This window comes from Trachinotus anak, unplaced genomic scaffold (assembly GCF_046630095.1).
Source record: "Trachinotus anak isolate AG129_WGS33_773 ecotype Australia unplaced genomic scaffold, CSIRO_AGI_Tana_v1 ptg000016l, whole genome shotgun sequence".
NCBI lineage: Eukaryota > Metazoa > Chordata > Actinopteri > Carangiformes > Carangidae > Trachinotus > Trachinotus anak.
In genome coordinates this window covers 16555361-16570639 of record NW_027273867.1, presented here as the reverse complement: position 1 = coordinate 16570639, position 15279 = coordinate 16555361, and the positions used below count along the sequence as shown (strand labels likewise).

Below are 15279 nucleotides of genomic sequence, written 5' to 3'. Positions count from 1 at the left end.
TTCTCGGTTTAAAACCACTGCAGTTTCACTGCACCTGCACTCTGGCTTGTGATTGGCTGAGACTCGTGGCCTGTGCTGTCCTATACCTGTCCATTAAACCTATTGACACCTGTACAGGGCAGAGGAGAGGTCTACATCACCTCTAGGGGGAGACTGGGCACTGTTTGGACTAGACCAACCAAACTTCTACATGTTACTTACATCTGTCTGCTAATTAGCTATAGCCTTTATAGATGATTACATATGACTTATCATTCACATCACTTATTTGAATGGAAGATTTATAATTATGCGCCTGACCCCGACATGGGGACAGATGCAACACGAAGGTTGCAACATATTGAAAGTATATCAAAATTTCACTTACTAACTTTTGCTTTTTGCCTCATTAAGCATAGTATTCTGAAAATATGCATTGTTTTACGATAATATAGCGTGATTTATTTATACAATGCTATTATAGTATTCTTTATTTGTTCAATAATGTTTATTAAATAACAGTAATGGAGCTACTGTTACTGTGACAGTTACAGGGACAGTTACAACAGCTCGTTGTAACTGTCCCCACCCTATCTGGCATAACAGAACAACATGTGCTAGCTAGACGCACTGACAGTGACACATGCTGACCATGTCACTTAGAAGTCAACAAAACAATGAGTCAAACTAAGCAGGTTTTGATTAGATCCAGGCCACTGATATGATCCACTTTGATGAATTACTCAGTTTTGCATAATAACCTCACATACAGACCAACCATCACCATTACTCAGGTGATATTCAGACAAGTCTCGTTAAACCGGTAAATCAATAGTTACAAGAAGAAGGGGCCATTGAGCTGCTTAACCTCCCACCCTAATCAGCAATAACATATTAAACATAATGTATGCTAAGTGGTTATCCAAATGTATCATCAGTTGAACAGATTGTTGCATCTATAAAGGAAACTAATGGCGTGAGGCTAATGTCATCTCAGAGAGCTTTTGTGTTATTAAGAGTTATTTCAAAAATGAACATGTGGTTTTAAAGTCAGTCTGTATGTTTCCTTGTTAGATGATAGCTTCCTGAAAAACAATCAGTCACAAAATAACCTTTTTTTTTTCAACAATTTAAGGCAAAGAACTTTCCATCCTAGAATAAGGAAATTAAGGATTTCATGTTGGGTTGGTGGCATAGTCCACAAGTAATTTAACATTAAAAGCTCAAAGGTACTCATGTTTTAGCCTAATGAATTTAAGCTAAGGGTTAGAGTTACAAACATTGATAATATGCCCCATGAGTGAACCACAGAAACACTGACTCAGTATTTTGACTGACAGTCCCTGCACAAGAACAGGTACACCAAGCACATAAACCTTTTGATTGTGGTTTCACAGCTCGATGTAGTTCACATACATATTTATCTTCTAGCATAAAAACAGCAAACATTCATCCTCCTCTACTGACACACACTCTCACCGAACATGAATATTAAACAGACATTACAAATGTGAAACATGTGCACGCGTGTGTGTGTGTGTGTGTGTGTGTGTTCCTGTATTAACCACTAGATGGTACAATTGCTTTGTGTAATATCACAGTCATTCATATATCTGTCTCTGTGAAACCTCTACATGTCCCCAAACAATAAAACCAGAGTCTTTACAGGCTCATAACATTAAATCTGATAGCTTATGAGGTCTCTGGTGTGAGTAGAAGAATTTTAAGTGTTTAAGGTTCGAATTGAATTTATAGGAATTATTACAATATAATTACATGTCAAATTGGATTTAAATAACAAGCTGTCAGTATTTAGTTTGGTAACAGATGCTGTTAACTTATGTCGAGGTTAACAATTTTAGTTATTGCCTAAGTACAATGAATAAAACATTTTAATATACTGTATTTTATGATTTTTTTTATTTTAGCATGTGATTTAAGACTTATTTTGAAATTGAAAATGCTGCCTGTAAATAATACACAAACAATGAATAAATAATAGTTACACAAAATGAAAATTTCTCCCAATAAAACAGTGCAGTGGAAAACAATACAGCAACAGAAAGACCCACTCCTCCACACACACACACACACACATGCACTGAAACAGAAAAAGTCCAGCGTGTACATGTCATTCATTCATTCAATTCTTCAGCTGCACTTTAAAGCCTTATTAACACTTAATTACTACATGAAATTAAGGAGCCAGTTCACATGAGTGAAGTAAGCTTGCAGGGGAAAGCTGTTTCTCTCACTTCTGTGGTCATTTAGCTGTAAAATGACAAACAACAGTAGAGCTTGGTCTTGTAATCTATTCCTAAACTTATGTTCAGCTCTGCAGCATTGCCAAAATTGCTTTTATTGCTGAGTCTCAAAATCTGTTGTTGTCAAAATTTGCCTGCACATGAGTGACCAGCCAGTTCATTTCCCTGGAGTGTGGACTGAAACAAATCGTCAGGAAAAAGAAAACAGCAAGAAATGTGCTGAGGAATTAATCTTTTAATTGTCTCTAGAAATGAATCAGGCCATAGCTGTTTTTACTGCAGTGTTGTTTTGCTTGTACTTTCACAGTGGTGAGCTTCACAAATCCCGACTTTTTGTGTTGTTGCTTCAGGCCTGAAACATGAAACATGAGCGGTAATCGCGTCAACAGTGACTCACAGTCGGCCGTAGAAATCACTGAAGAGAAGGACATTGAGTTGATTGGCTGCACGTCACTTCACACATATGAACGGACAGCAACACACACACAAGCTCGCTTATGGCATGGGACCCTGGACATCTGCCCCTGCACACACACACACACACACACACACACACACACACACACACACACAGGCATGGTGACTCTGCTCTGCTAATCTCTGAGACAAAACACACACTTTCCAGTGACCTGTTTTCACACCCCCCATCGTCATGTCACTCTCCATTACATTGTCTGTCATGCAAACCTGTAGATGTTCTCAACACACACATTCATCAAGTCCACCACTGTACACACACACACACACACACACACACACACATGCAATCTCAAAGCACATGCTTATTAAATATATCTATGATTGATTGGACACAAAGCACACATAACTGTTTATCACTATTTCAGTTTGCATTACATACAGTATAACTGATCTTTGCTTCACCATTTCCAAAAGGATGTTTGATGACCACCCACTGCTCTTTTTTCCCTGATAGTGTTGTTTTTCAGAGACCTAAACAATTAAAAACAACTACCAGCAGTGAATGAAAAACATGTCAAAACAAAATGAACAAATAAATATATTTAAATCAAAACTACTTTTTTTTTTTTACTTGACTTATATCAGGGACTAAATATCAGAACACTTTGGCAAATGCTGCACAGATTTTGCCTATTTAAATAAGGAATTGTCCAAGTTTATAGAAGTGCAATAATACATTTCTGGAATACAACTTAAACTACCTCTTATCCTACACACTTTATGCTATTCATGTTTCATACATTAAGTCCTCAAATAATAAGTGCAAACTTATCAGCCACCTATCAACTATATCAAACGTCTCCCACATTTTGCTTGTTTGGTGTTATTATTGCTGTTTGAAATATATGTCTTTTCAAAATAAAGTAAAATTTGAAAAATGTTCTAAATGTGCTGGTATTTGAGGCACAGGTCTTTCTCATAGCAGATGACAACCCAGATTCAGTTTCTATACTGCTGTTTGAAGCAAACATGAAGCTGAAAAACATCTTGGAGGAAGAAGTTCTTTTCACAGAATACCCGACTCCCCCATCTTTCTCCCCCTCTCCCCCGTGTCTCATACACACTCGCTGCCTGGCCACAGCCCTACTTTCTTTCTGAAGCTGATGTTTCCATTACAAAAATAAAAGCATGACGGCTAATCCAGTTATATGTACCCTGGACGACACACACACCCCCACATACATATGCGTGCACACACACACACCCGAATGCACATTATGCCTACACACACACACACACACACACACACACACACACACACACACACAGACACAAAATCTGCTGAAACACAATAAAGCAAGTTCAAAGACACACACATGTTGCAACTGGGCAAATATGGGCACACATAGAAACTGCAGAAAGAACACTCAGAAACACACACACACACACACACACACACACACACACACACACAGGGGGCATGTGATTGAAGCAAGACCTCCTGCTGTGAAAAAGTCAAACAGAGCTTTCTACAGCTCTGGAAATAAATACCAAACATTAGTAATCCACACACATGCACACACACTATGGCAAAATGAACACAAACACAAAATGTATGACATGAACAAGGACATACGACCATGAGTATGTACACACACACACACACACACACACACACACACACACACACACACACACACACACAAGCACTGATAATCTACCAAGACAATTTCCCACAGAGCTGCACATCCTTCCAATGAAGTGAAAAAACAAGGCAGAAACAAGGGTAAAGGAAGACATAAGATCTGTCCTAGACCTGATCCTGATCCCCCCTCCTCACTTCTCTCTCTCTTTAATTCATTAAGAACATCATTTAGAGTTTATTTCATTATTTAGACGTAGGATTCAGAGGTAGAAGGTTGTCCACAGTCTGGATACAGTCCTGATTGTCCTGATACACTGAAGAACAGGGCGGCTGCTTTTCTCTTTTTCAGTTTGCAAATTATGTTTTTTCCCCTTGAGAATTAAAAGAGTACTCCTGCAATTTAATATTTAGTATATGTTTAGTATATGTTGGTGGACTCACAAAAGATAGATTTGAAAAATAAATGATCACATACTTACATTGTATTTTTTGAATTTTACCATATTTCTTTATTTTGGTCAGATGTTCTCTAAGAAGGGAATAAGACACAATGAATAACTCTAGTCTTGCCCTGATCCAGAGGAATCTTCTAACTTCTTCTATGGTACAGTTGCTTTCTCATGCTTTAGAGATAAAGACAAGCCATTTCAGTTGTACACAATATGAAACCCATTTCTTTACCATTTGGGAGATGATGGTGGTGCTGTTAGATAATATTACATCATACTGGTGTTGTTAATACAACGCCTAATATTATGTTATATCAATAAGGGTAGAGTCAGCAATGGAGCAACAGTTTAAACAAAAACTGAACATTAAACCCCTACCATACCATAGCTGTTGTATTACACTGCATTAGTTTCAGTAGCTGTACTTCATAAACTGAGTGTATGTGTATGTTTTTACACTGAAAATAGCAAAGTTTCTTCATGGAATCTGTTACTGTACCTAACATTTTGTTATTTTGCTCCTTTTACTTTCTGGTGAGATATTTTTTGTCAGGTGCTGTTTCCAAGGTCAAGAATGAACTTTCAGTCTTAACTAATTTTACATGTTTTTTGATATTTGAAAATGCAACACAAACTTTGGACTTTTGTTATGGGGACGTGGAACGAGTCCAGCGATGGAGGTATGATGAAGTGGGTGGAAGAGGTGAATTATCCTCAAATAGTTAAGGAGGAATCATGAAAGATGGGACAGTGATGGGTTGAGAGAGTTATGAAGTTTAAGTGTGGAAAAACGAATGAAGATGGAGGGATGAGAGGATGAGAGAGGAAGTAAAAACGGTGAGAATCAGAGAGAGAGAGAACAGATATGTCCTACATGCATGGACACTCAGGTCACTTCAGATAATTATACTACCTATACCATGTTCTCTCTCTCTCTCTCAACCCTATACAGTTATTCATTTAGTGTATTAACCCTCACACACCCAACCACAGGTTTGTTCTCTAGACATTTGGACCCTATAAGATATTAAAAACACACACACACACACACACACTACACACTACACATTACACTACGACAACTGTTGTGCATGTATGTGAGGTTTAATTGGTATTTCAGTGCTCTTTAGCGTTCATTGATTGAGTTAATTACGTCCTTAATGAGGACACCATTTCTTCCTACATCTAATTAAAGGGTAGTTACACCACTTAATCGTGAGTGTCCTGAAAATGACCGGACAGGTTGAAAACTGCTGTCCTGTGGGATCTGAGTGTCTGAGCGAATGTCCTTAGTTTGTCAGAGTACAGGGACCTGTGTCACACATGCTGATGCATGCATGCATGCGTGCTGAACTAGGACATCACAGGTAATATGACCTTGGAAATGTAAGGGGACGGCTGTAATGTTAGCTTTTTTGCTTTAACTGTTTCAGAGAGGTGCTGATTCACCTGTGTGATCGTTCTGGAGGCTGTAGTTTGTGGTGCTATACTCACAAGTGTTTTCTATGACTTTGTTCACCCCATTTATATCAATGAGGTTACACTTGAACGCAAGACCCACAAAACATAAAAATGTACATAAAAGTATATCATATACATAAACAGTGTTATAAAAATATGTTAAAGATAGTAAAATGAACTAAGCAAGATAACAAAAAACTGTTTAGATAATGGGACATCAAAATCCAAGATGTATCCACAGCAGTGACAGACTGTGAGCATTTAACAATTTTATGTCCGGATGAATAAAAAAATCTTTCACCCTCTCACTCTAAATTTTGTCCTCAGGGGAGAAGCTCAGACTCACAATATAATACTTTTATTACTCATTTATTTCACTCCAGCCTCTAAAATTACTGCCTAGTAGAAGATGTGAGACAGATCAGGCAGTTTCACAGCAATGATCTTACTGAAACTACAGTAGCCTATGTGATATAGTGGCTATAATCTATATTTTCTATAATACCAATGCATGAAATTACAAAGTAAAAACAATATAACATTGTGAAAGGGGTTTAATGTTGTAGTGATGAACCTACAGAGAATTATCACCTGAATCTGAAGCTCCTCTTGGCTTTAACTTGTTGTTTAGCTGTCTGACCCACCACTTTACTGTTCTGGTTCACTCTCACCACTCTCATAGCATTGTTTGGGCAAAACAGCTCTAAAAACCCCTCTGTCCTCTACCTGCTCAAAGCTAAATAGCAAACAGACACATTTAGTGAGTAGGTTGTGAACAAAATGGAGCATTTAGCAGCTAAAGATCAAGATATTTCCTTCTGGAGTTGGTGATGTTGTTGCTGCTGGATGTGTGAAGATGCAACTGTTTGAGAAAAAGTTCACCATATCAGCTTAAAGGATATCGATTTGTTAATAGTATATGCACAACTTCTTTTCACTGCCCCCAAGTGGCCAAAAAAGAGCAGTTTTTATGACTCAGTCTTCCATGAAATTATAAGATTGCCATGGGTTTTCACACAAATCAAACAAGAAGAAGTACAATCATTCCTGATTCCTGATCTATACTTTTATATTCCACCTTGCTGCTGCATCATTTATCCAAAAACTGCAGGCACCCTCCCCATCTCTGCACAAGATATTACAAACACTCACAATCTGCTCCACACGTTGAGTTCTGACATGTGTGTTTTATTCCCTGGATGAGGTGAGTAATTTTGCCCGGTTGGAGCACAATTTGCATAATACATGTAGTTTGTGCAAATCTGCATGCATTTCTTATGGAACCTCTTTCATTTAGAGTTTCTCGTGGATCATCCGAGTGGAAAAAATACTTCAGAGCATACTTGTGTGTGCGCATCCAGTGGATGGTTTCTTAATTCATGGTAGGCTTTATTTTTTTGAGAATCCTCCAATAGGCACCCACATACACACACACACACACACACACACTCACACACACACACCTTGGTCAAATGTTAATGATTTATTAATTCATGGTTTTAAATCTCAAGGTGCAGAAACCTTGCAGATGGACGGAACACTGACTGAGACACAAAGAGAATAAAACGATGTAGAGGGAGGGAGGAAGAGAACAAGTGACAGAGAGACAGACAGACAGGCTAAGAGAGAGAGAAAGAGAGATAGATACAGAGAGAGAGAGAGAGAGAGAGGGAATTAAAAAAATCAGTTAAAAATAATAACCATGTCATGGCCTGATTGGTTTGGATTTCCCATATTTAACTCAGTGGACTGGGAAATGAGAGAAAGACAGAGAGAAATGGTGGCAGATTGAAGGAGAGAGAGGGGAGAGATGTAAAAAGAGTAAAGAAAAAAAAATGAAAAAGAGCAGTGACTCAATGAATGAAGGACAAAATGAGAAAAAAAGGAAAGGGGGATGGGAAAGACAGTAAGAGAGAAACAAGAAAAGGAACCCTAGGGGAACGTGGATTGAGAACAGAAGAGAGAGGGAGAGAGAAAGAAAGCATTATGAGGGAAATTTATGACAGTTTGAGGTTAATTCCACTTGTTTAATCCCTTATCCATGAATGTGTTGCCAATCACAAACTCCATCAATCTGTAAAATGGTCAGTTGAACCTGTCAGATCATTGACACAGGCCATCGTTCCTGGCTGAGGGAGCTCTGTTTGTGTAAGTCAGAGCTGGACTGTGTAGTTCTCCGGCCTGCGGTGATGAAATTACAAAATGTCCACAATGAAACAAACTGTTCATTTCCACAAAAACAAACTTGGAAAAAAAAAAAAAAATTGCAAAGCGGCAGTATTAATGACCACATATGAAAGAGAGTCATTTAAACAAAGTGTAATAAAGTTGAGTGATGGTTCTTTTACTGCTGAGTTGGATGCGTTACGATTAAAAATACTTGTTCACTTGTTGACATTTGTTGTGTTCGGGCTAGGGGTTAAGGTTTTTTTAAGTCAAGTCAGATGTATCAGGGCTTTCAGAGGAATGTGACTTTCCCAGTAGTTATTATGGTTTGGATGTTGACATGAACGTTATTTATGAGTGGTAAACTGGTCATGCTAATATGATGTGAGCACACCACATATGATGTGAAGAAAACAGCCTGACAGATGAAGCAACAGTAACTACAGGGGAGCATGGTATAGTTGGCTGCAAACTAGCTTTAGTATGAATGAGGTCAATTTTTTTTACATTATTGAATTCTGTCATGTCTGGACAGAAAACAAAGATATTACTCTTGTATCAACAGCAACAGTACTTCAGGTTCTCTTTTGAAATCATGGCGGCTAAGAAGTTCTGACCTTTTCATAAAACCATTGATTTGATTGCAGTTTGACTTTACAATCATTTGTGCCCTTTACGGAAAAACAAAGCCATCACATAATGCCAGTGTTTTTTTTTTTTGTTTTTTTTTTTAACTAAACATGTAACTAAAAAAGTAGGAAATCCTGCCTGAGAAAGAAAACCCTACTGAAGCTGGAGTCAGCAGCAGATACAAATGAAAGAGTTGGTTTGCCTCATTACACCAGCCTTTAACCCGGGCTCAGACAAGAAGTAATGAGCAGCAGGACAGCCAGTCATTAACCTAAATAGCTGCAATGGCAAAGGAAAGTCATGTTGCTTTGAGATGGCGACGTTTAAACCTCTGTGAGAAAATGTGGAGCTTTCCCCTGGGAAAAATGATACACAATTATACCTCAGACTCCTCTGAATTAAACATAACACAGACTGGATTCCCAAATAAAATTATTCTTTTTAATTGATTCTTATTACTCGTAGATCTGTAAAGACACAACTTTTACAGTTTTATTACTATAAACTTTTACAGGTTATAATATAATCTTATCTATTATACATTGAAATGATCTTTCTTCCTGTAAGCACTGGGGCTAGAGCCGATTCAAAAAGCTGCAGGTTCATAAAGAAAATACTTAGAGTGGAAAAACTGTAACATGAACTTGATTTCATGCTTCTGCTGCATGCATATGAGTGTGTGTGTGTGTGTGTGTGTGTGAACTCTGAGTCGATGCCTCCAGCAGGCTCTGCAGCATACAATGACCTGCAGAGAGAGCGTGAAGAAAGAGGACTTAATACGAATTCAGGATTATGAAACTCATAACACTCGCAGCAGAGTTTCAGTCCTGATTGAATGTTTATTGACATAAAACTTATGTCACTGCTGACAGCGGTGGGAGGTTGAGTCACTTTACAGAAATAAAACTTCATAATAAAAAAAACAGCTCTCCTGGCAGTTTTCATTGTTAATAGAAAAACACAGCATGAAGCTATTTGTCTCAAACCGAATTTGATGGGGTTGAAGTCTTTTGGTTTTCTGAATTTGAGATTCAGGTTTAACAAAGTTTTTTCCTTGATTTGAGTCCCAGTCATTTCAGGTCACTGCTGGTTCAGGTGCTTTTACCATCACATTATGATTTAACTAGTGCTCTGTTTTATTAGATAACGTTTGCATCTATAATTTCTTGTTGTCAATAAATCTCATGAACAGACAAAAAGCAACAACTAAGTAGTCTGTCTCTCAGTATGTTCCAACCTCCTTGTTCTGCCTGTTTCATGCCAACAAACGTCCACTTGTTTCTACTGAAGATGTAAGTCTTATAATAATACAGTTTTATTTTAAACCATTTGTTTCCAGAACAGCCGGACACTGTTGTTTTCAGCAAATGTTACATGAACAGACGTAAATAGAACCTTTGTTAGGGACTATTTTCAGCTGTGAATGAATACACATTTCTACCGATAGTAATTATTTACAGCAGCAGGATGGCGCGTGTGGGATTGATTCAAAATAAACTACAGTGGTCATGTTCATGGTAGTGAAGGGATGTGTGGCTCACTGTGTTTTAATAGTTTTAACAGTGGGGCACCAATTTAAACGGAATTTTGAGAAGTCTGCAACAGAAAATAAATGGGAATTAATGCGCATTTCCATCAATGGCTGTAATGTGAAGACGTAAACAGCTGGGGGCACTAACTTTACAGTTGTGGTAAAAAACTTAGAAAAGATGATTGAAAATGTGGCAATTCTGCTTGTTTCATGTGTTACTTTGAGGAACGTTACATTCTCCTCATCTCTCCATACAGATCCTTTTTCATCTCTTTACTAAACATTTCAGTCACAAACTTCATGCATATGATGATTTATTCTCAAAGTTGCATTTTGCTTTTATCTTATTTGTTGTGATATTTGGAGTTTTTTTTTTTAAATTTCTGGTGTTTTCAAGTGAACGTGCAATGAAAACTAGTGACTGGAACTGAGCTACAGGAAATACTTAGCAGAATAAAATTGTTTGAGTATTTTCATGGAATTTATTGAAGAATAAGACAAAAATATCACCAGACTCATCCTCAACACCTTCTCAGATTGCAAGAAACTTTATGGACTTAAGTTTCTTCTTATACACGTATTTCTTATTGTTGAAGTATTTTGCCATGTTAAGAAAGAACTGAAATAAAACAAAACTGTGTCCACTTCTGCTCATCTGATCAAATAAGCAGATAAAATATGATGCACACACACACACATGTTTTGTCCATGCTATCTTTATAGCTTCACTTGAAGGTTTGCTGTTTGCTTTCTTCCTCCTGAAGGTACGTTACAAATTCAGCAGAGTTAACGCTGATTCTTTTCAGCCTCTCTCTCTGCGGAAAAGTGCTGACTCTCCTCCCTCTGTGATGGACAGAAATATTACACTTATCTGACTTTAAGGGCGAATCCTGCAGCAATAGTTTACCAGCTCACAGCACATGACTCCTCCGTTCAGGCAGAGTGGATGTGTTATGAACTGATACAGAAAGCAATCCTTATGTCGCATTATGAACAATGGTCTCACACTGTTTAACTTTAGTCTCTTTCTCTGTCTTTCTGTCATCTGTTCCTCTGCTCTTTTGTCTCTATTTTCTTCGACTCTGTTGTACTAACTTCCTGTCTTGCATGACCTTTTCTTTCCTTTTTCTTTTACTCTACTCCACCTTGCTTTCTCCTTTAATTTGTCTATTTGCTCCTCCTTGTTTCTCCCTGTCATTACATAATCTCTGGTAAAAACCTCAATAATAAGATTATTGTGTTTTTCCACAAGGCGAATTACCATAATTGATATGTAATCAGTCACTGCCCTGCCTGCCCTCATTTTCTCTCTGTTGACTGTTGTGTCATCTGTCTACTTCTAAATGACTTATCACTTGATGCCACAGACATGTAGATTTTCATAAGGTATAAGAGACAAGCATTAGTAAAAAAATTAATAAATATCCTGACAGAAACCTCAGAACCTCATCAGTATCTATCTTCTTACTCTGTGTTACACAAACATTGGGCTGTATTGGCCAATTTGTAAACATTTGAATCAAATCCACACATAGACTCTGAACCCAAACAAGTGGGCTGTTTACTTGCTGTTCCAAAAAGCCTCTTCTTCACCAGCTGAAAGTCATTTCCTTCTCATACACAGGTGAGTGCATGACAACTAACAAATTGTAGTGAAAATGTTTATTTCATGGATAAGTCTGTAAATATTAATAATATATATTTTTTAGTGTTTCCTTCAAATGTTTATATTTTATGTCCTAATTTCTGTCTGTCTTATTCTCTTAAGTCAATTTTAGGTCCTATTTTGTTAGTTAATGGAAGGAATTTCCAATCATTTAGTTTTGTTTAACCAAACAATGGTAATCCATAACTCCAGACAGTCAATGACAATGGAAAAAGTAACATGCACACAATAAACCGGGCTGGTTTCACTGAAAAATCTCTTCACCAAACTGACAACAACATGAAAGATGCAGAGGTGGCATGTGTTCAAATGTCTTTTGTTTCTTTACACTCTGTATATTATCCTTTTTTTACTGCCACAAAGTTAATTCCCAGCCTTTTATCCAGCTGTGACAAAATTGGAAACTGTGCTTTTTGTTTTGATTGTCAGACGTGACAGTGCGTCCAGTCACCATGAGGAGCTCTGTGGTGTTGTGCCTGGCTGTCAGCTTTGCCATGTTTGGATTTGGTAAGAAAAAAGGGAGTCTGAAGAAGAAACTCTTTCATTAATGCTCACTCTTTTCTTTTCTTTCTTAAATTGAAAAGCGCATCCATGTGGGGCTAAGTCAGGGAGATTACATGTTTCGCAAAGAGGACACATAACAGCCTGAGGGAACGTTTTGGCAGATCAGTGCATAGTTTGTGTTTTGTGTCATGTGCTTCCAGTTCACACTATGAAAAGTCGGTGATGAATATTCATTCATAATATTTGCAATCATCTTTCAGAACATGCAGTTTGCTCTGTACACGGTTGTGTATAGCTTTTCGGTTTGGTTTATTAAAATACAACATGTCAGGGATGTTTTTTGTTTCATAGTTGTTGAGCTTTTAACAGTCTGCCATGCTTTTATTCATCAAGGTGGAGACAGGCATGTAGTGACATTTACAGTGATACTCAGCTGTTTTATAGTTCATCTTAGGAAAGTCTGTCTTCTACAGTATGCCATAGGTTTCTATTTCTATTTTTCTATAAGTTTCGCTTCCCAACATTAAATCCCACAGTTTCATAAACCAAAACAAAAATATACATAGACTCACAAAACCATATTCAGATTATACAGACATACACCTTAATGTCTGACACTAAGATATAGTCAGAAATAGAAACGAGAAAACTACAAAATAGGTTAGGTAAAGGTAAAAAACACCATGGACATGCAAAGTAAAGCCACATAATAAAAGAAAACGACTATATAAGTTTGTTCAATATGTAAATATCAGTGAAAATAAAGAGCTATTGTTTAGCCTTTGCATTGAAAGACCAGTTCGTTATTTTTGGATACAGTCTTGTAGAGAGAGAGAGAGAAATGAGAAGATTAATATCACTCTCATGATTGTACAGTAATTAAGAAGCTACAGCCAGAAGCTAGTTAGCTTATCTTAGCATAGAGCCTGTAAACAGGGGGAATCTGTCATATGTCTTGGTATAAAAGTAACACAGTCCTGCACGTCTGCAACCAACCAACGAAGTCCTCCAACCAACCAACTAGGAAGCTACCACACCTGGCCAAGAAATAGTACAGTACATAACCCCCCATAACATCCCAAGTTTTAATTTTTACACTTCAGTTTTTGTATGGATTCAACAAAAAGAGGTATAACATGTTAAATAAAGAGCTTTAGAGGTGCTGACAAGTGGATTTTGGACAAAGCCAGACCAACTGCTTTCACCTGTTTCTGCTCTCTATGCTCAGGTAACCTGCTGCTGGCTATAGCTTCCTATTAAAATAAAAAAAGAATGGTATCAATTTTCTCACCTAACAACAACCAAAATGTCAAACTATTCATTTCAAAAGTGCGAGGATTTGAATCGTCCTTAAGTAAAGCAAAGTAAAGCTTGATCTCAGTCCATCTCAGTGCATCATCATCATCGTCTGTGGTTTGTGATGTTGGGAGGTGAGTTTATGTTCACAGTCACTGCCTGAATCAGGTGAACTCTGTCTCCCCAGGCCTCTCGCTGCAGTGTTACTCCTGCCCCGATGGCTCCTCCACCACATGTGAAGTCAAACAGGAGTGCGAGCAAGGGGAAGACAGCTGCCTCAAACTCGTCAGTGAAGGTAAGCACAGTAAAGGAAACAAAACTCAGGGCGTACTTAATCCCATGATATTGAAGTTCTCCATTAAATGACTGTTTAAGAAGAAATAACATCAAATAAAGTTTCATGTGACTGGAGGAATGGAAGCAGAAAATGTGGCTGCTTTGACTTACGAAAATATGTTGTGTTCTAACCTAAACTTTACGACTATTACGACAACTGATAATAACAATACATAGGGAAATGTTAGATTTGGTTGAGACATCTTGTCCTTGTCAGACCTGCTCATACAGAAACTTTGGATGGTAACATTTCAAGATGCCAATGATGATTAATACTTATTGTCAAAGTCTCAAAAAATAATCAATAGCAGTTAGATGCTCATTTAGTTAGATGCTCATCTATTGGTCAAAGAAACAATGCTTTATTTCTTTATGACGTATATGTGTTGGCGATCGTTTCATAATTTGTGCTTGTCTCCAATTTTTTTTGTGATGTAGGTGTTGTTAGAGTGGACCTGATGTTTTCATCATGTGTTTTTTTGTCTGTTTGCTTTACTATGTCACATTGCATCAGGCTTTCTTGGCCACAGTATATGTGGTATAATAGTTAAGTACATTACACAGGACTAGACAAATGAAACCCTGGAGGTTATTTTAGATCCATCATTTAGGGCAAAAATTTCTCTGAATACTCTTTCTCTAAAATGTGTGTGGGCGTTTTTTCTGTTATGATAAAGCCCACGAAACTCATGCTGTGCTTCTCAAACTGTCTCCATTCAGAAACGACCTACACCCAGTGCATCAGGTACACGGACTGTGAATTCAGGACTCTGGCCGTCAGATTCCCTGTCACTAAATTCACTTACTCCTGCTGTCAGTCCGGACTCTGCAACTCTCAAGAAAAAAGTTTTCTTGACAAAGTTAAAGATTTTTTTGGTTAATGCATAAAAAAGAAGAAAGAAATAAAAAATAAATAAAGTTTTTAGTCCTGA

General features: G+C 37.6%; 1 protein-coding gene across 1 annotated transcript; it reads left to right on the top strand.

Moving 5' to 3' along the window:
- Positions 1 to 12146: 12146 nt before the first annotated feature.
- Positions 12147 to 15279, top strand: LOC139634346 (CD59 glycoprotein-like). Its single transcript, XM_071500743.1, has 3 exons — positions 12147 to 12718; positions 14199 to 14306; positions 15068 to 15279. The coding sequence occupies exons 1-3, from the start codon at positions 12664 to 12666 to the stop codon at positions 15226 to 15228; spliced, it is 324 nt and encodes a 107-aa protein (XP_071356844.1). The 5' UTR covers positions 12147 to 12663; the 3' UTR covers positions 15229 to 15279.